The 20,100-nt window shown below is 39.9% G+C and overlaps 2 protein-coding genes across 2 annotated transcripts; both read right to left on the bottom strand.

Annotated features, from left to right (window-relative positions):
- Positions 1–3,814: 3,814 nt before the first annotated feature.
- On the bottom strand, positions 3,815–7,575 carry LOC138369294 (uncharacterized). Its single transcript, XM_069332398.1, has 2 exons — positions 6,670–7,575; positions 3,815–5,769 (listed from the first exon to the last, which is right to left on the bottom strand). The coding sequence occupies exons 1-2, from the start codon at positions 6,985–6,987 to the stop codon at positions 4,897–4,899; spliced, it is 1,191 nt and encodes a 396-aa protein (XP_069188499.1). The 5' UTR covers positions 6,988–7,575; the 3' UTR covers positions 3,815–4,896.
- A 1,072-nt stretch (positions 7,576–8,647) lies between these two features.
- Positions 8,648–13,935, bottom strand: LOC138369293 (uncharacterized). The gene is made up of 4 exons (XM_069332397.1): positions 13,790–13,935; positions 11,919–12,057; positions 9,674–9,790; positions 8,648–9,082 (listed from the first exon to the last, which is right to left on the bottom strand). Exons 1-4 carry the CDS (start codon positions 13,831–13,833, stop codon positions 8,978–8,980), a joined length of 405 nt encoding a protein of 134 aa, XP_069188498.1. The 5' UTR covers positions 13,834–13,935; the 3' UTR covers positions 8,648–8,977.
- Between the last annotated feature and the right edge of the window lie 6,165 nt (positions 13,936–20,100).

Raw genomic sequence — 20,100 nt, 5'->3', positions numbered from 1 at the left:
TGAATCGTTTACACTCAAAACAAAACACACTCGTTTTCCCCAACGCTATACAACACTATAACACACTCAAAATATCTCACCCACCCAAAGTTAGAGCACACTATAAGACATTTAATATCTCTCAGTTACCTAAGGTCCACTACACCACTCCAATATATCTCACTCAATCAAGGTTAAACTACACTATAACTCATAATATTTCTCACTCGTCCAAGGTTAGACTACACTACACAACACTCTATATGGCTGCCCGAAACGCTTTGCGTAATAGTGGCTTTAGGCATTGTATGTACTAGCTCTATCTATTAACCCAACAAACTTTGTAAAATCTCTTTATGTATGTACCTTACCTAAATAAACATTTATTTATTATTATTTATATCTCTCACCACTCGCCCAAGGTTTGACAACACCACATTTAAGCAAAATGTGTTAAAATACATTTTGCTATAATTATATCATTTTACCCAGACATTTTCCTACATTCAAAATGTGCTGAAAACTATTTAGTTTTAGTAAAAAGGTGGGGGGGGGGGGGGGAAGCAACATCTTGGAAGCTCATTTAAGGACATCTCCAAAGTATCAAGTGGGCAAAAGTATCAAATCTTGGGCATAGCATTTTATCAAATTACCTCATTCTTTGGGGCACACGTGAGGAGCACAAATGCGAATAAGCCTGAATGGTCCCCAGGACTATATGCAACTGAAAACTCACTCCCCAGAAGTGACTCGAACCCATACTCCCAGGAGCAACGCAACTGGTAACTACAGGACGCCTTAATCCGCTTGACCATCACGACCGGACAAAAGGAGTCTGGAGTCACTAATTCTGGGGTGTGAGTTTTCAATCGCATATAGTCCTGGGGACCATTCAGGCTTATTCGCATTTGTGTTCCTCACGTGTGCCCCAAAGAATGAGGTGATTTGATAAAATGCTATGCCCAAGATTACCATCCAAGTGCCGGCGAGGAAGTGGCTCAAATAGCTTCGGCTATCACTTCCTTTTGTCCGGTCGTGATGGTCAAGCGGATTAAGGCGTCCTGTAGTTACCAGTTGCGTTGCTCCTGAGAGTATGGGTTCGAGTCACTTCTGGGGTGTGAGTTATCAGTCATATATATATATATATATATATATATATATATATATATATATATATATATATATATATATATATATATATATATATATATAAGAAGAAATCACAATCACGTGATGTATCAATGAAAAAATTCTTTTTAGGTTTTTAGGCAACAATGTGACTTGACTTGATAAGATAAGTTACGATATTTAGATAAAATCATTATAAGATAATTGGGTGACGACTTGAACCAGCGTTATGGTGATTCACCTCGCAGTAATCACCTCGGCTGTAGCCCTATCGTTACCGAGTAGGTTAAAGCAGGCATTTGGGAATTAACATAACGCCGGTTCAGTCGTCACCCAATTATCTTATAATGATTTTATCTAAATATCGTAACTTATCTTAATCTAACCTAGCCTAGCAAACAACAGATATGCACAGAGAATATGGATATCTATTAATCGCATGTACTCTGTGTATAACCCAACTGAAATGTTAGCTCTGATGCAGGTTTGAAGCGATGTGCATAGCTAGGGACTTTGCTCAAATAAAATGTACTATTCAATAAATCTGTTATATTCTGCGTTTTTGGTTATTTATTGTAATATCCTACACTTGAAACTGTGTATGGAGTCAGCCTCCACCACAATACTTCCTAATGTATTCCATTTGTCGACTACTCTGACACTAAAAATGTTCTTTCTAATATCTCTGTGGCTCATTTGGGCACTCAGTTTTCACATGTGTCCGCTAGTGTGTGTGCCCCTTGTGTTAAATAGCCTTTCTTTATCTACCCTATCAATTCCCTTCAGAATCTTGAATGTGGTGATCATGTCCCCCCTAACTCTTTTGTCTTCCAGCGAAGTGAGGTTTAATTCCTGTAGTCTCTCCTCGTAGCTCATACCTCTCAGCTCGGGTACTAGTCTGGTGACAAACCTTTGAACCTTTTCCAGTTTAGTCTTATTCTTGACTAGATATGGACTCCATGCTGGGGCTGCATACTCCAGGATTGGCCTGACATATGTGGTATACAAACATAAGAACAAAGGTAACTGCAGAAGGCCTATTGGCCCATACGAGGCAGCTCCTATCTATAACCACCCAATCCCACTCATACATGTCCAACCTACGCTTGAAACAATCAAGGGACCCCACCTCCACCACGTTACGCGGTAATTGGTTCCACAAATCAACAAATCAACAACCCTATTACCGAACCAGCATTTACCCAAGTCTTTCCTAAATATAAACTTATCCAACTTATACTCATTGTTCCGTGTTCTGTCCTGTGTTGATACTTTCAATACCCCACCAATATCCCCTTTGCCATGTCCAGCAATCCACTTGTAAACCTCTAACATGTCACCCCCAGCTCCCCGCCCCTCCAAAGTTCAGAACTAAACAAAGTTCTGAACTGATTCCTTACACAAGTTTCTGAATGCCGTTCTTATGTTGGCCAGCCTGGCATATGCCGCTGATGTTATCCTCTTGATATGGGCTGCAGGGGACAGGTCTGGCGTAATGTCAACCCCCAAGTCTTTTTCTCTCTCTGAATCTTGAAGAATTTCATCTCCCAGATGATATCTGGCCTCCTGTTCCCTACACCTATCTTCATTACATTGCATTTGCTTGGGTTAAACTCTAACAACCATTTGTTCGACCATTCCTTCAGCTTGTCTAGGTCTTCTTGAAGCCTCAAGCAGTCCTCCTCTGTCTTAATCCTTGCATCGTCAGCAAACATTGAGAGAAATGAATCTATACCCTCCGGCAGATCATTTACATATATCAGAAACAAGATAGGACCGAGTACAGAGCCCTGTGGGACTCCACTGGTGACTTCACGCCAATCTGAGGTCTCACCCCTCACCGTAACTCTCTGCTTCCTATTGCTTAGATACTCCCTTATCCACTGGAGCACCTTACCAGCTACACCTGCCTGTCTCTCCAGCTGTGATAGGATTTGCAGGAGGAGGGCAAGCGAGGCGAGGGGGGAGAGAGAGAGACAGAGAGAGAGAGAGAGAGAGAGAGAGAGAGAGAGAGAGAGAGAGAGAGAGAGAGAGAGAGAGAGAGAGAGAGAGAGAGAGAGAGAGAGAGAGACAGAGAGAGAGAGAGAGAGAGAGAGAGAGAGAGAGAGAGAGAGAGAGAGAGAGAGAGAGAGAGAGAGAGAGAGAGAGAGAGAGAGAGAGAGAGAGAGAGAGAGAGAGAGAGAGAGAGAGAGAGCGAGAGAGAGAGAGAGAGAGAGAGAGAGAGAGAGAGAGAGAGAGACAGAGAGACAGAGAGAGAGAGAGAGAGAGAGACAGAGAGAGAGAGAGTGGGTGTGAGAGAGAGGGGTGAGAGAGAGAGAGTGAAGGCTGAGAGAGTTTGTTGAGAGTGATGGGTGAGAGAGGGGATTGGAAGGGGGAAGTGAGAGTTGAGTGGAAAATAGTGGGTGGAAAGGAAGGGCTGTGCTTAAGATGAGGGGGGGGGGGGGGGGGAGTTTTGGATAGTGCTAGGGTCTGGAATGCTGGGGGGTGAGCTAGACAGATAGGGAGATAGAAAGAGACGTAGGGAGGAAGGTGGTTCAGAGGGGGAGAGGTGGTGGGGGATGTGTGTGTGTGTGTACTTACCTAGTTGCGTATCGTGTCACGAATCCACAGTAATCCTCGTGGACTAGAAATGTCTTCAATAATCAATGAGCCACCTGGCCTCATAAATTTCAGTGTAAATAAGTCTAGGGTGAAGTGAAAGTCTTAGTAAAATCCAACAGTTTACTGGGGCGAACTTATCTGCATTACACCGCTTCTTATATATACAAATCTCTCTATTCATACTCACAATCAAATAACAATCAAGTGATTCAACAAAAAGCACAAGTCATAGCAGCTAGATGTCACTAGGCTACAAACCTAACAACATTGGTACACTCGTCAACTTAAGACTGGCTGAAAGATTGTGAACATGGAGGGTAGTGACTTTACATAACCAGAGTGTGGCATAAATCTAAGCAAGGACATCAATATCACAAGTCAATGAACTCTCACTTGCCTTCAAGAAAACTAAGTCCCAACTGGACTGACAAATGGCAAAGTCTAAACTCTTCCCTAAATTGAGTCCACAATGCCTGGAAATGTGACAAAGTCAATAACTCTGGAAGTCAGAGTCCACAATAACCTTACTAATGGGGAAGTCAATTATTCGTCTTCAAACGTTAGAGTTACAACATCTTACCTTATTATGATAAGTGTGAATAATAGGTGAAATTCACCCTAATCTCACCTATTCCACTTATATACATAAATTTTACTCTGCACCTTCCAATGTCGCCTCTTTTGCTTCTCTTTAGCATTGCTTCTTTGGCTGATTCCCTGTCGATTGTCACTTAGCATTTTATTTATCATTATCGTGTGATTCACATTCCTTTTTTCAAATGGCACAAGAACTAATAATATCAAACTTTCAGGGCACCGTATCTAAAGTGTATATGTAAACCAGTCAGACTTATATCTAATTCTAAACTTTTTTCACACTAAAAAAACATTTTTGTTAGATGCATTAATCCTTTGGGACTCAGATTTTTAATTTATTATATTATCCTCAGTTCAAGAGAGTTCAACAAATTAAAGAATCTTCGGTCTGTAGAACTGATGTTAAAATTTTTGTAGATGTTTGAGTCTTCAAGATAAGTCAAGATGCAACATTCTGATGATATTAATGTAAATATATTATTTCTTTTAATTAATAGATCATGTCTCATTGATGAAGGTAGTGTTTCGATGCGCACCAATTAACAATATGGGGTAGGTTTACATTATATATTCAAAATATAAGGTGAGCGTTCACCTGTTGCGCAGGTTTGGGCATGCACAAAATTTACACACGGCGCAGCCAATGAGAGCGATTACCAATACCACAGCTAATGAAATCACAAAGATTCCCAAGGATGTACTGGCGAAGTCCGATTGCTTATCTACCATAGTCTGAACGAATGGGTAAACTTTCATGCCGGGGAACTCAATATATTTCTCGGCGAATGGTGAGCCCTCAAGGACAACATCATAAAATAACGCTTTGCCACCTGTCTCTATCACAACGCCCTCTGTGTGAGTGTTTTGGAAAATCACGTTCTTCATTATTAGTGATCCGTTGCCAGTTACCTTGATCCCTTCAGCAGCAAGATCATTAATCGAGGTATCTTCTATTAAGAGCTCTCCTTCCTTCACCAAGATACCACCAGTTTCCACAGATGAGAAAGCAGAAGACCTAATAGTGTTAGCAGTGTTCCAGAGGGTATTTATTGTCAAACCTCCTTCATGTATTTTACCTATCACGACGGTATTCATCTTCAGGATCTTAGAACCTACAACAGTAAGTTTTGAGAGGACAATGATGACTACGTTCCATATCGGGATTGTATCTTGAGGCAGGTCACCTGTGGAGCTAAAGGCTATATCCAAATGGTGTATATCACTCTGAAAAATATCAGCAATTTTATACTTTCCGGCCAGTTTGTTTACAGTCGAGTTGTAAATATTGATCTGCAACAAGTGATGACAGTGGTTTCCATGACCATAGTCAATATGATTAATTTTGCAGTGATTAAAGTCGATTGTATTTAGGCACAGTGGTTGAAAGTCAAGATCATTCGCTTTGTTTATTTTCAGTTCTTTTATTCCAAGCTGCTGAAGATTATCTGGAACTTTAACCATTTCCTGCAAAGAAAAACTAATCTAAGTAAAAATTTGTAACCGTAAAACGCATTAGCACTGTAAATATATATATATATATATATATATATATATATATATATATATATATATATATATATATATATATATATATATATATATATGTCGTACCTAGTAGCCAGAACGCACTTCTCAGCCTACTATGCAAGGCCCGATTTGCCTAATAAGCCAAGTTTTCCTGAATTAATATATTTTCTCTAATTTTTTTCTTATGAAATGATAAAGCTGCCCATTTCATTATGTATGAGGTCAATTTTTTTTATTGGAGTTAAAATTAACGTAGATATATGACCGAACCTAACCAACCCTACCTAACCTAACCTATCTTTATAGGTTAGGTTAGGTTAGGTAGCCGAAAAAGTTAGGTTAGGTTAGGTAGGTTAGGTAGTCGAAAAACAATTAATTCATGACAACTTGGCTTATTAGGCAAATCGGGCCTTGCATAGTAGGCTGAGAAGTGCGTTCTGGCTACTAGGTACGACATATATATATATATATATATATATATATATATATATATATATATACACTATTTTGCTTCTCTATTTTTATATAGAGCAAAATATAGCACTGTGTGCAAGAGCAGTGGGTAACACACCACCGCATTTATAAACACATAGTTGCAAAACACTATGTAAAGAAGCACTAGGTAAGAGATAACTTGATGAAGTTACAGTGTTCGAGTGGAATGAACTCAAGGAAGTTGCATATATGACAATTCTCAAGAGGATTGAGAGTCAGTGGAGATCAAGAGCTACAACTCCATCTTCACAAATAATAGTAGATTAACAAAGAGATTAACACGTCTGCGCAAGTCAATCTGATATGCCTCTAATGTTGCAACATACATATAAATTAATATACCTTGGTGTTGGAGAAGTCACAGACCATCGACTCATTATATGTGGTGTTTTGTTGGCAGTAAGGATAAGGCTGAGGTTGACCATCTTCATCATTCTTATTTCCCGTAGAATTAGAATCGTTCATATCTCTAAATATTTCCTCATCCGTACCACCATCTCCATTTACATCTCCCCCATCTTCACCATCGCCGTCTCCGCTTGAATCAATATCTTCTATGAAATTTCGTCGTGCCCATCCTGATGTCGGGTCCACACTCATAAGTAATAGCAATAAGACGCTGCACAGAGTGAAGATGTGTTTGTGTCGTGAAGAAACCATGGCTTACAGGCACTCAAACTTCACAGTGAAAATTTAGTTATCCTACGACACAAAAACTTTTTTATTTTTTTTTTGCAAGATTCCGATTTCAACCTTAACTTTTTTCAGTCAACTGTTAGAAATATTATATTTCAATTTATTTTATTTTGGTAAAATAAAATTGAGCAGCTGTATGCAGACCCAAAACCATGAGCAACACTTGAAGAGGAATGAATGATTTGTTTGTTGTGGATTCTAACACCTTGTTGATATCCGACAACTGATGGCCTTTATCGTCGATGGTGATAATATCTAGTGTTTACTTGCCGTTCATTTATGTTATATGTGAACACCGAAGTTAACCTGAGAGCACCAGCAACGCGGTCTGTGACTGGGTGAGGATCAGCAACGCGGGCTGTGACTGGGTGAGGATCAGCAACGCGGGCTGTGATTGGGTGAGGATCAGCAACGCGGGCTGCGACTGGGTGAGGATCAGCAACGCGGGCTGCGACTGGGTGAGGATCAGCAAGCGGTCTGTGACTGGGTGAGGAGCTGTGCTGCAGGCAGGATGCCAGCATCCTGTGTCTAGTTATCATCGCTGAGCTGTGTGGGGTCAAACAGAGTTCTCCAGGGATAACGCGTTTCCCATCCTTTTCTGTGTCCATTCATGTTTTCTCTTATCTCCTTATTCTTTTCTCTCTCTCTATCTCTATGTTTCTCTCTCTCTATCTCTATGTTTCTCTATCTTTATCTCACTATCTCTCTCTCTATATCTCCATATACCTCCATAAATCTCAATATCTCACTACATCTCTCTCTCTCGTGTTTTTTATTCACGGGTCCTCGGTTAGGTTAGATTAGTGTATGTTCTGGCAATTTAGTACATCATTTCTGAGAAGTTTTGACATCTCGAGAGGGCGGGCTGGCATATGATTGTAGAGTCCTTTGCCACGTCCTGGCAATTGGTAGGGTGAGGCTAACTTTTCACCTCACCCTGAATATATGTGTACTTTTTGATATATAAGAACAAATTCACAGGAGCCTTGAACCAGCAGCTGGACACCCTCATAAAGACTGTGAAGCAATATCCTCCCCCGCGATAACAGCTTGATGGTTAAATGCAACCTCAGAATACTGAGAAAAAAAATTGTACCACTTACGGGCTATTCATGCCCGTGCCACCTCTTGGGTGGCTTAATCTTCATCAATCAATCAATCGGAGCCTTGATCTTACGAGGTCACTATAGCCTATGTTACATGGACATTTCGTTCTGAGTGGATAAATTTAAAACAACAACCTACTAAATTTTGTGGTTTAAAGCAAGTCAGTGCATTAAGCATGGGGACCGTGTTCTCCCATATAACAGGGGTTGATAGAAAACATGAGTGATCCCTCACTGTCTCATTGCCTGGAAAGGATGGGATGTCTGGGAGTTAAATACCCCCGGAATTCTCACCTCTTTAGGGCTCTGAGTATGGTGTAATGGATTCAACTGCGTATCTGCCATCTTGATGGCCAGGGTTCAAGTCTCCTGGTGGGTGTGAGTGTCTAAAGCTCTATACTTCAAAACTTGTGGTTTAAGGCAAGTCAGTGCATATATATATATATATATATATATATATATATATATATATATATATATATATATATATATATATATATATCAAGAAAATACCTTCAAATTTAGTAAAGATTTATTAGCATAGGTATATGTCACTCTATAAAAAACACTTAAATTTATTTTTTAACCAGTAGTTAGAACCGAGTTTTCTTATCATGGAATGTGTCAGGGTTAATGAGGCAATGAAGGGGCCTGGAGGACGCGCCTCAGTGTAACAACAGCTTAATAGTACTAGAACTGTGTGAGCAGTAACACCTTGAGTGCTCTGGTAACGTAAGGGTAGTAGCCGTATGAGTATACTTTGAGTTAGCGGTACTAGCAGCTTGGTGGTATACTAGCAGCTTGGTGGTATACTAGCAGCTTGGTGGTATACTAGCAGCTTGAAGGTGCTAGCAGTTGCCTGGATATACGCCACTTACGCAACAGAGCTTTTGTGAACTCGCTAAGCCGTTCTCGATCTTTGGTCCATCACACACGGAGATATACAGGTACACCTACGATGGAGAAAACGGCATGCGATTAAACTATGGTATACAATGTGCCGCGTGTTAGACATTGCAGGTCAAGTGTGAAAACAAGGTTTGTGACGTGTGTTTAACAATGTTTGTGTCGTGTGTTAAACCATATTATTCTCTCTCTCTCTCTCTCTCTCTCTCTCTCTCTCTCTCTCTCTCTCTCTCTCTCTCTCTCTCTCTCTCTCTCTCTCTCTCTCTCTCTCTCTCTCTCTCTCTCTCTCTCTCACTCTATCTCTCTCTCTCTCTCTCTCTCTCTCTCTCTCTCTCTCTCTCTCTCTCTCTCTCTCTCTCTCTCTCTCTCTCTCTCTCTCTCTCTCTCTCTCTCTCTCTCTCTCTCTCTCTCTCTCTCTCTCTCTCTCTCTCTCTCTCTCTCTCTCTCTCTCACTCTCTCTCTCTCTCTCTCTCTCTCTCTCTCTCTCTCTCTCTCTCTCTCTCTCTCTCTCTCTCTCTCTCTCTCTCTCTCTCTCTCTCTCTCTCTCTCTCTCTCTCTCTCTCTCTCTCTCTCTCTCTCTCTCTCTCTCTCTCTCTCTTAAATAATTTGAGAACTGTATTTTTGAAGACATAATTTACTGCCTGAGGGTCGAGATCCGGGTAGCCATCGACATTCAGTGTGTTGCAAAACGCTTGTCCAAACGTCGTGTCTACTTCTTCAGTGTCCAGGTCGCCGTTGTTGGAGTAAAACGCCCACTGAAATATAGAGCAACAAACGGTACTGACTACCTTGTAGATTATCACTAAACACTTTAATGTTTTCTTCTCCTACCTCCCCTTCATATATATATATATATATATATATATATATATATATATATATATATATATATATATATATATATATATATATATATATATATATATATATGTCGTACCTAGTAGCCAGAATGCACTTCTCAGCCTACTATACAAGGCCCTTTTTGCCTAATAAGCCAAGTTTTCCTGAATTAATATATTTTCTCTAAATTTTTTCTTATGAAATGATAAAGCTACCCATTTCATTATGTATGAGGTCAATTTTTTTTCATTGGAGTTAAAATTAACGTTGATATATGACCGAACCTAACCAACCCTAACCTATCTTTATAGGTTAGGTTAGGTGGCCGAAAAAGTTAGGTTAGGTTAGGTTAGGTAGGTTAGGTAGTCGAAAAACAATTAATTCATGAAAACTTGGCTTATTAGGCAAATCGGGCCTTGCATAGTAGGCTGAGAAGTGCGTTCTGGCTACTAGGTACGACATATATATATATATATATATATATATATATATATATATATATATATATATATATATATATATATATATATATATATATATATATATTTATGATTCTGCCACGAATCTTCTCGATATTCCTTACGTTTTTCTTCACTGAATCTTTTTCTTCAACCAAAGGATAAAACTAACAATATATTTTAAGAGTAGGAAAACCGCCAACCTGCTAATGAAGAATTCTCCTGAAAGACCAAGAAAAACGCCTTAAAAGAGACCAACGTTGTTTACGCCTTCACGTGCCCACTTGGGTGTTGTCAGCCTCAAGGAACTCAGTATATTGACAAGACAACAACGTCCCTCTCTCTAGGCGTTTAACACTGCACAAACAACAGGGCTCCATCAAGGAACATATAATTGCCACACACAACGAGACGATCACCGGGGATATTTTGACTAGCAACACCGTAATAATTGATAAATACAATGACAATAGAAGATTAAACATCAGTGAAGCGCTGCAGATCAAGACATCTAGACCAGCCATCAATAACCAGCTAATACACAGTTACACTCTACCCACTTCAAGACCCCGGGCCAATGCCGAAGCTGGACCCAATGACCCTGCAACAGGAACGGAAGCAACCAGAAGAATATAAGCTGCCTACATGTCACACTCTTAGTTTAATACTCCATTAATACCCCATTAATCTAATACTGAATTAATACCCCATGTATTGTCATTCATCCATGTCACCTAACCGCCTCACCATAAGAGGATATATCAGGTGCTAACACAACAGAATTTGTCTTTGAGAATGTGAGATGAGACCTTACGAAACGAATCACTAGACGTCAGATCCAAATAAAAAGTAAAAATTAACTTTGGAGAGTTAACTTTTAATCTTCCTGCTTCAGTGAAGAAAAACATAAGGAATATCGAGAAGATTCGTGCCAGAATCATAAATCTAAAATTTTCTGTCGTTTTCAACGAAATATGTTTAAAAGCAGGACTGCTGTCTACACACAAAAGTCACAATAGCGTGATGCATCAAATGAACAAATCTGGGATCCTCTCAGACGTAGGTTCGAACCATTGTCACGGCCCTCGTGGATTTGGTCACTGCTATCTGTTTAAAAGAAAAACTGCTGTTGGTCTCTTTCAAGGTGCGCGAACACCTGGCTTTCCAAGGTTCTAGTTCGTTCACAGGAGAGTCAGCTTATGTTACCTTACGTGTTACGTGTTACCTTTGAATTGTGAGTTTAATCAAGTCTACCATGTATATATATATATGTAAACCATGAGAAGAAATAATACGAGAAATATTGACTTCCGATATATAGAAATTCACACGAAAATGTTCTAATATTTTTTGTATCATTTTCCATCGTGATTATGTTTCACCATATTATTCAGATTTTTTTTTAAGAAATGCGAAGAAAATAATTAAAATTCGGTGAATAACGGAAGAAAATTTTGATGTATTAAAATATATGGATAAAAATATCTGACAAAAAAAAAGACAAGTAATAAAACAGAAGACGGTAACTTGGACAGCAAAAAGCTTCACTGGAATAATGTTCTCATTGATGAGCTAATCAACAGACCTCCTCAGCGCAGAGGATGGAACACTGGGCCTGATCTTCACATGAGTCAATATCAATCTGAGGCACCGTGTCGACTACTAGCTCCTCATCCGGAAGGTAGAGGAAGACACCGCAATGGCACACTGGGGCATCTTGTGTCCTGTGTGGGTGGGAGATTAAAAATGAGAGGATGAGAGAGAGAGAGAGAAAGAAAGCTACTAAAAGAAATAATAACGACGGTTGAAATAATAATAATAATAATCAAACTAACGTGACTGCATCAATGAGAAAATCCGCAGGAGCAGTTATGAGGGTTTGAACCTATACGGTGGATGTTCCCACGCACACACTTTAGCGACTGGGCCATGGCATGATATTATGAGTGGAATCTGGAATATGAAAATAATATGAAAATTTATCTTTGACCTCAGGCGGTAAGAGGACCAGGCGTTGTGTCAATCTGGGCCGCTTAAGAGGCATTCCTGACCAGCCCGATCTCGCGATTGTTCACGACGTCAAGAAACTGTCACAATCGAGTGCGCTAACCTAACCAACCAGAGGACCCACGAACAGAAAATGGAATATTTCGTTAATTTTGATATCCGCTACTATTTTCTTGTACATCAATTTTTGGCGTTAGGTAAGGTATACGTCAAAATACGGCGTTCTATAAGGAGCTGTCTAGACAACAGTTGCAAAATTTAATTTAAAGAATCGCGTCACGTGTTATGGTGGTCCCCCAGGCAGAGACGGTGTCCGGACGGCCCCTCCTCGTCAGTGTTTTAGAGTACAAGCCAAACAACAAGTTTGAGACTTGTACGGATCACGTTCCGTTTCGCGATATTACCCATAGGATTTTGATACTGCTGTCTAGCGGTAGTAATCAACGGCCCGGATTGTTACGACGCCTGGCATATTATCGCCCTGGGTCACAGGATAATTGATAGATTTTGAACGTTTTCGGGCGGGGAGAAGGTGTCCTGCGCCGGCTAGGTCAAGAGTTGATGGGCTCCAGATGTGCCCTCAGCCATGGCTGGCTTGTGCTCTGGCGGGAGGCACTGGAATACTGCGGGGGGTGGGGACGGTTGTTGCCTCCCTGAGGGGCCGCCCCCACCCCCCTGAGGCTCCACAATCACCTGCTCATCAATGTTTAATTGTTGTCCTGTTGACTTTAATTTCAAAATTAATGTGGAATTTGCTAGTTGAAGAATTTGAAGATAAAAATGGATTCATAATGCCCTAGAACCAATCATATTACGTGACCTTCATCACGGCAGCTATTGTACACGGACAAATTTCGAAGGCGAAAAAGTAAAAAAGCATCTTGTAAATATAAATAGATGCAATTTCCACTAAACAAATACAGCAAGATTGCTGTTTGGTGAGTGTATGATTTGTATGAAAACATATAAACAAAGCATAATGCCTAACAGCTACTCAACACTTTAACGTCAGATATATAGGAAAGCCCTCAAACACACTATTATTGTGCTGGATTAATTTTGATCATTTATTATGCACTCCATCCCGTGGTCGGTAGTGGAAACGGCCATAGAGACACGTAATGGGCTCAGGAACTGAACCCCAACTCCCTTCTATGTGCTGGATGAGATAGGAAATAGTCTCCCATCAGACTGAGCCTGACGGGGCAGAAGTTTTCTGTGGATCTTATGAAGTCCATTTTCGAGATTACTGAGAGGACAACCTAATTTAAAAAGTCGAATGCTTTCAAGGAGTCCTAAACCATGTTGTCCCTCAATTATGTACCGCCTTTCCTTCACAATCCAATTAATTAGGAAAAACGAGGTGAAAATAAGACTCTTACCTAAACGTATTATGTAGGAGACTCATAAATGTGAAATGAGGAACAGCTGTACTATAAGAGTATTTACCTAACATAAACGAAGATGGAGAAGAGGATCAGGATGAACTTCATCTTGCTTACCGATTCACTACAAGTAGCAATGACAGTGAAAGAAGCTATATAGAGGGTACGCTGCCTCTGTGGAGGGGTTCAAGGCGACTACTTCAGCTGGTGGATCCCAGGGGCAGCGTTAAAAATAAACATTTTTTTAATGAGGCAGCAATCATCACGATGGCAACTGCTACTTCCCTGGCTGTGTTGGAGTGAGCAGATTTGTTGTCTCATTTGTGGATAAACTTAAAAATGAAAAACAATTGCAGTTCTAGCGGTCAAATAAATGCATTTCGGATTTATTCTGAACTAAACTCAAATATGTCAAAATTACGCTTGAAACAATGTAGCTATGCAACGCTTATTATTTTACCCAAAATAATATAGCGCTAAGTATAGCTCCAAGTCATGCAACTAGAGCACATGCCTAATACAGGAATGTCAAGCATAGTTCAAACTTTACAGTTTCCGTGGTGTAGTGGTAAGACACTCGCCTGGCGTTCCGCGAGCACTATGTCATGGGTTCGTATCCTGGCCGGGGAGGATTTACTGGGCGCAATTCCTTAACTGTAGCCTCTGTTTAACGCAACAGTAAAATGTGTACTTAGATGAAAAAACGATTCTTCGCGGCAGGGGATCGTATTCCAGGGACCTGCCCGAAACGCTACGTACGCGTACTAGTGGCTGTACAAGAATGTAACAACTCTTGTATATATCTTAAAAAAAAAAAACTTATGCCCAATATAGGACAAACATATGCATAGGAGGCGAGGCGAAACAGGTAGAGCCAAATCAACACTTGTCGTACTTCAAGTCTCACCGAAACTCCTTCGGCATCCAGAGATCTACAAGTAACTCTGTTGCGTAAAGTTCAGTGCATGTTTTGCTCAGCAACGTCATAGTATATTTCAGACATTACAATGTTGGTTGCTTCTCAACGAGGTAATATGTTGTCATTTGCGATCTTTACTGAATGCGTAGTACCTTTGACGAACTGATTCACTACTTGGTTTTCAACACGAGAAGGGTTTAAAATGTAAGTCAGCTTAACATCAGTTAAGAGAAAACAAATTCCAAACATTGTAAACTCACAGTGTGTAAACAGCGAGAAGCGGGGTATTCGCCTCATTGTATATACACTGGGAGGCAGAGTACGCATCTCTATGTATATATATTTATTCCCACTCTTAAAGCATGGCACATGGGCCAACTCCAACTAACCTTCGACACTCACATAACCCCCCCATTGTTTCATGTTGCAAAGTTGGGTAAGGCTAGCCTCAAGCACCTGTCCTCCTCCTTTGGACAGAAAGACAAACGGAAAGACAGGCATTCTATTTTACAGGTATAGATTACAAAGTAAAATTAAGCAATACCGGTATATACACTCCTTTCTCCCCCAATGCTATTTTCATGAAGTCTGAAATGTAATATAGCACTTGTTTTCCGTAGAGTTTTGAAAGTATTTTCAGTACTTCGTAAATTTACCCTCGTATCCTTGAAGATATCCTCACAGTGTACCCAAAATTTGCCAGTGCCGGCTACTAAATATATGGCCCTGTATGACTAACCATCCTGCGAGATGGGGACTTTTATTACCACTGCTACCTTACTCACTCTTGTGTTGATGATATCCTCAAAATGCATCCGGAGTCTGCCAGTGCAGACCGCTTATCACATGCCTCTGTATGACTAACCATCCTGTGTGATGGGGATTTTTTAGCATCACGTAGTTAGCTTTTTTGACACACTGTACTCCCCTTCATATAGTCTAGGGTAGCTGCACTAATGCAGATGTACCTCATGTATTAATAAAAAAAATCGTAAATTTAATAAGTAAAATAAAAAACTAAGTAAAATTTTTATTTAGATAAAAATACATACATTAAGATTTCTGAGAAAGAGAGAAGCAAGAAGAGGTGAGAGAAAGGGCGGGATGATGGGAGAGAGAGAAGGAGAGGGAGGGAGGTGGAGTGATTGGGAGAGGGGAGGGGAAGTGTGAGAAGGGAGAGATATGGAAAGAGGAGAAGAGGAATGTTGAGGGAGGAAATGGAAGAGAGGGTAGAGAGGATGAAATTGGGGATAGGGGAAGAGATGAAGAGATGAAAGTTATTTGAACAAAATTGTTTATTCGTATCATGACGTTAATGACTGCGTAATGACTCACGTAAACATCAACGTCGCTACACAATAAGACGCAGATTACACTAGACAGCGTGCAAGCCTTATGTGCGGAGCCCATGACAAATGCTACTTTTCCTACTAGGTTAATCCGGCCTAGGTTATACCCTGGTGAACATTGAAAGTCTATGAGTGGCTGCTCAGCGTCACCAGGACTGAAGGTTAAGATGTATCCAGGCTGTCACTTCCTCATATTAACCACATTTCAACTCGATTAAGCTTTTTGCTGAACAACTTAAGCGTCATATATTATGAATCTGTGATAGTGGCAGTTTATTTACAACTTTTTATTGGTTATATTTTATTCAGGATGGCCACGATCATTCTTCATAATTTCAACAAGGAAGTGGTTCGTTTATTGTGGTATAACATCGATAATGAATTTAAGGAGTATCACAAGCTAACTTTTTTAAGGTGTTCTTTATTCCCCGGAAACATCAAGCTAAGAGAGTCTAATGCCTTATTGAAGATCAAGCTACAACAAAGGCAGAAAGTCTCCAGTTGTAGTGGCTGTGGGTTATAAATGAACATGTTTACTCATATTAAAATAGAAGCAAGATTTTACAAGCTCTCGTCTATATTTCAAGATATTCACATGGGGTAGAGGAAGTAAGGATGTATACCATTATCCAGTTCAGGCAGCATGACGTCAGATAGTGATCAATTTCTCACCGCTCCTTCATCGATATCTTCCTTTACATCATCACCCTCTACATGATCCCCAGGAGAATGTTGGTGGTGATACGTAAAGGGTGGAGTGAGAGCCCTGGCAGATGTTGCTCTCAAGGCTCGGTACCTGCTTGCTTCACCAAGTACACTAGTCTCCACTTCTCTTGCACCTAGCAGTCTCCACCTCTCAGAGACTAGGAAGACCCGTGACCTCGTCTTCCTAGTCTGTGCTTTATCTCCTTCACGCATTTGTTATATATGCTATTTCTTTCTCAGCTTTAGGTTTCATGACGATCAAGTCCGGAAGCTTCTGGTTCTCCAGGTGATTTCTTCAGACAATCTTCTTCGTCCTTCACATAACATTCTTCTTGAACAGCCTGTGAATTCGCATCTCGATTCAAATATGAATTGTCTTTATTATTTAATCTATTAAATTTACCCCTTCATTCATTTTGATTAAATCATGCCTATTACTAGAAAATTTGCCCTCTTTTTCGTAGTTGGAGATCTTTAACTCAGACATTTTAATCCCATCGAGCCTCTCAAAATACTTAATGACTTGTCAAAGTGTAATTGGAATTTTATTCGACTTGCGTCACAATAGTGTGCAGTAAAACTTTTCACTCAGACGCAACCTTGGTAAAGATCCTCACGGGGGAAACAAGCTGGTATAGAGAAAACATGTTCGTTTCTCGTCTTCAACCTGCTACGCCCCCTCATTTTTTTTTGTCTTTCGCGGATTTAATTACCATCCCGCTGAGGCTGCACTGTGTTCGGGTAGGATAACTTTGATACGGTCATTTGCTACGGAAGTTGAGGACACGAAGGCTGGCCTCCAACAGTTCCCTCATCTGTATCTTTCATTGGTGTCCGAATGCATATTGGACAAAGGCACATACAAATGTGTTTTATCATACATACTTACATACACACATACATACATACGTACATACATATGCGTTAGTATATTTTATTGTAGATATGTATGTTACTGAATATTAGAGAAATGGTGAAATCAATGATTATATCACAAATCTTCACTAGATTTTAATACATTCTTTTTCAATTTAAAAAGAAGTTGAACAATGAACTCTTCAAAGTTTATGTTGACAGTTTTATTATGGCCTGACTCTAAGAGATGCGATTCGTTGACTGTCAACATTTTCAAAGGCATTAAATACAATATGGTAGGAGCAGCCAAATACATAACCTCGCGTAAGCCGAAGAGTCACGTAGACAACTTACTATGCTTCTATACTTCAATGATATCTGGGACAAGAGTGTGCAGTTCTGGCTATTAGGGGCAACAGCTGCAGCTAAAAAAAAAAATGCTTGTATGTCTGCCCAGTTTGTCTGTTTGTTTGAGGTAGGGAGCCGGTCGGCCGAGCGGACAGCACGCTAAACTTGTGATCCTGTGGTCCCGGGTTAGATCCCGGGCGCCGGCGAGAAACAATGGGCAGAGTTTCTTTCACCCTATGCTCCTGTTACCTATCAGTAAAATAGGTACCTGGGTGTTAGTCAGCTGTCACGGGCTGCTTCCTGGGGGTGGAGGCCTGGTCGAGGACCGGGCCGCGGGGACACTAAAGCCCCGAAATCATCTCAAGATAACCTCAAGAGAGGTTGGAGTGCAGACACCTGGGGCTAGTCTCACCCAACTTTCCATGGTCAATCACGTTGGGTATGGGACTATCATAGGTTAGTTGGTGTCAGCCCCAATTAAATATTTTAAGAAATATCGGTATTTATGATGAACCACCAATGCGATTTTCATGAAATCAAGTCAGAAATATTGAGTGTTTACATAATGCGGCTTAGCAGTTGTAGTGTTTTGTAATAATCAATTTTCCGAGAAGGTGAGAGCATGAGAAGAAGAGGGGGGGAGGGGGGGGGGGAAGGAAAGGGAACTATAAGTAGAAAGCGCCAAGTCATTACGATTATATAGAACTTGAAAAGGGTCAGAATAAGGATTTGGGATGGGACGAGAGAAAGGAATGGTGCCCAACCTCTTAGACGGTCGGGGGATAGAACACCGACCTGCATGAAGCGAGACCGTCGCTCTACCGTCCAGCCCAAGTGGTTGAAAGAAAGGAGAAGAGAGGGAAGAGAAAGTGACGAAGGCTGGAAGAGATGAGAGGAATGGTGCCCAACCTCTTAGACGGTCGGGGGGATAGAACACCGACCTGCATGAAGCTTAACCGTCGCTCTACCGTCCAGCCCAAGTGGTTGAAAGAAAGGAAAAGAGAGGGAAGAGAAAGTGACGAAGGCGGGAAGAGATGGTGTATAAGGGTTGGGTGGTAGAGGGTAATAGACTCTGGAACATATACAAACAAAGATATAAAGATAAAGAGGGAGAGAGAGAGCAATGGAGGTTGGTGTTGTTGTGTTGTGAGGTTGGGGGCGGCCACTGGCAACAGCCGGCTCCCTTCTCATAACAATTGCATCAAAACAACGCGACCGGACCGATAATATTTAATTATATAAGTAATTATCAAAAGAGGGCAATTTAATTGTATATAACGTTACTGGCGAAGCAACCCCAAAATAGTCCAATTTTTTTATGCTCGCTTCAGTACCTAAAACTATGTTACAGGCAATGATTTTTTTTTGTATATATCGTAATGTAACATGAACAACTGTCACTAAATTATCAAAGTTGCAAAATAATTAATATTTAATATTATGACTTTAGTATAATGTAATTTGAAGTAATTAAAATGTTTCACATTGTAGATGATTAATATAAGATAATCATAATAAAATTATATATTATTAAATTCTTATTATGCAATGACAAGCAAATATACAATACAATTATGTATATAATTTATGATTTTATATAAATGTATATAAATAAAAATGTAAATGTTCCTTTGTTCAAAATCGCTAATCTCCGAAAGTTCTTCACCGATTGCTTTGAAATTTCGACACAATGTTCCATTCTCATCCGAGTGGGTTTTTATATACATACTATATAGATATCAGTTTATGATGGAAAAAAACATGCTTTTTTGAAATACTGCATTATATATATATATATATATATATATATATATATATATATATATATATATATATATATATATATATATATATATATATATATATATATATATATATAAATTTCGGTTAAATTGTTGAATTTGACCGAAAGGATAAGATTAATGAATCTAACACGACTCCTCTCAATATTTCTTATGTTTTTCTTCACTGTCGGTGGAAGTTGAAAAATTAACTCTCCAAAGTTAATTACGTGTACAATATTTTACACTAATCCAACGAGAGTCATAACATATATAAAGCTTCATACCCAGCTGTATTATATACACTGATCCATACAGCTCATCGTGGATAGATTTTTTTTCCTCAAGTCGGGGACAGGAAACCTGTTAGACCTACTGAGATCATGCAAAAATGCAAAGTGCAAAGTTCCTTCCCTAT

The sequence above is a fragment of the Procambarus clarkii genome, chromosome 27, assembly GCF_040958095.1.
Source record: "Procambarus clarkii isolate CNS0578487 chromosome 27, FALCON_Pclarkii_2.0, whole genome shotgun sequence".
Lineage (NCBI taxonomy): Eukaryota > Metazoa > Arthropoda > Malacostraca > Decapoda > Cambaridae > Procambarus > Procambarus clarkii.
The sequence above is the reverse complement of the archived record's forward strand: the minus strand, read 5'-3'. Positions and strand labels throughout refer to the sequence as shown.

What these genes read in the sequence shown, in the direction of transcription:
- LOC138369294 (XM_069332398.1), bottom strand. Translation starts at nt 6,987, where the DNA reads ATGGTTTCTTCACGACACAAACACATCTTCACTCTGTGCAGCGTCTTA. An exon ending in GTGACTTCTCCAACACCAAG is followed by an intron (nt 5,770 to 6,669) that starts GTATATTAATTT and finishes TTTTCTTTGCAG; the next exon opens with GAAATGGTTAAAGTTCCAGA.
- LOC138369293 (XM_069332397.1), bottom strand. Translation starts at nt 13,833, where the DNA reads ATGAAGTTCATCCTGATCCTCTTCTCCATCTTCGTTTATGTTAG. An exon ending in TCCATCTTCGTTTATGTTAG is followed by an intron (nt 12,058 to 13,789) that starts GTAAATACTCTT and finishes CCACCCACACAG; the next exon opens with GACACAAGATGCCCCAGTGT. An exon ending in CGGATCTCGACCCTCAGGCA is followed by an intron (nt 9,083 to 9,673) that starts GTAAATTATGTC and finishes TCTCCATCGTAG; the next exon opens with GTGTACCTGTATATCTCCGT.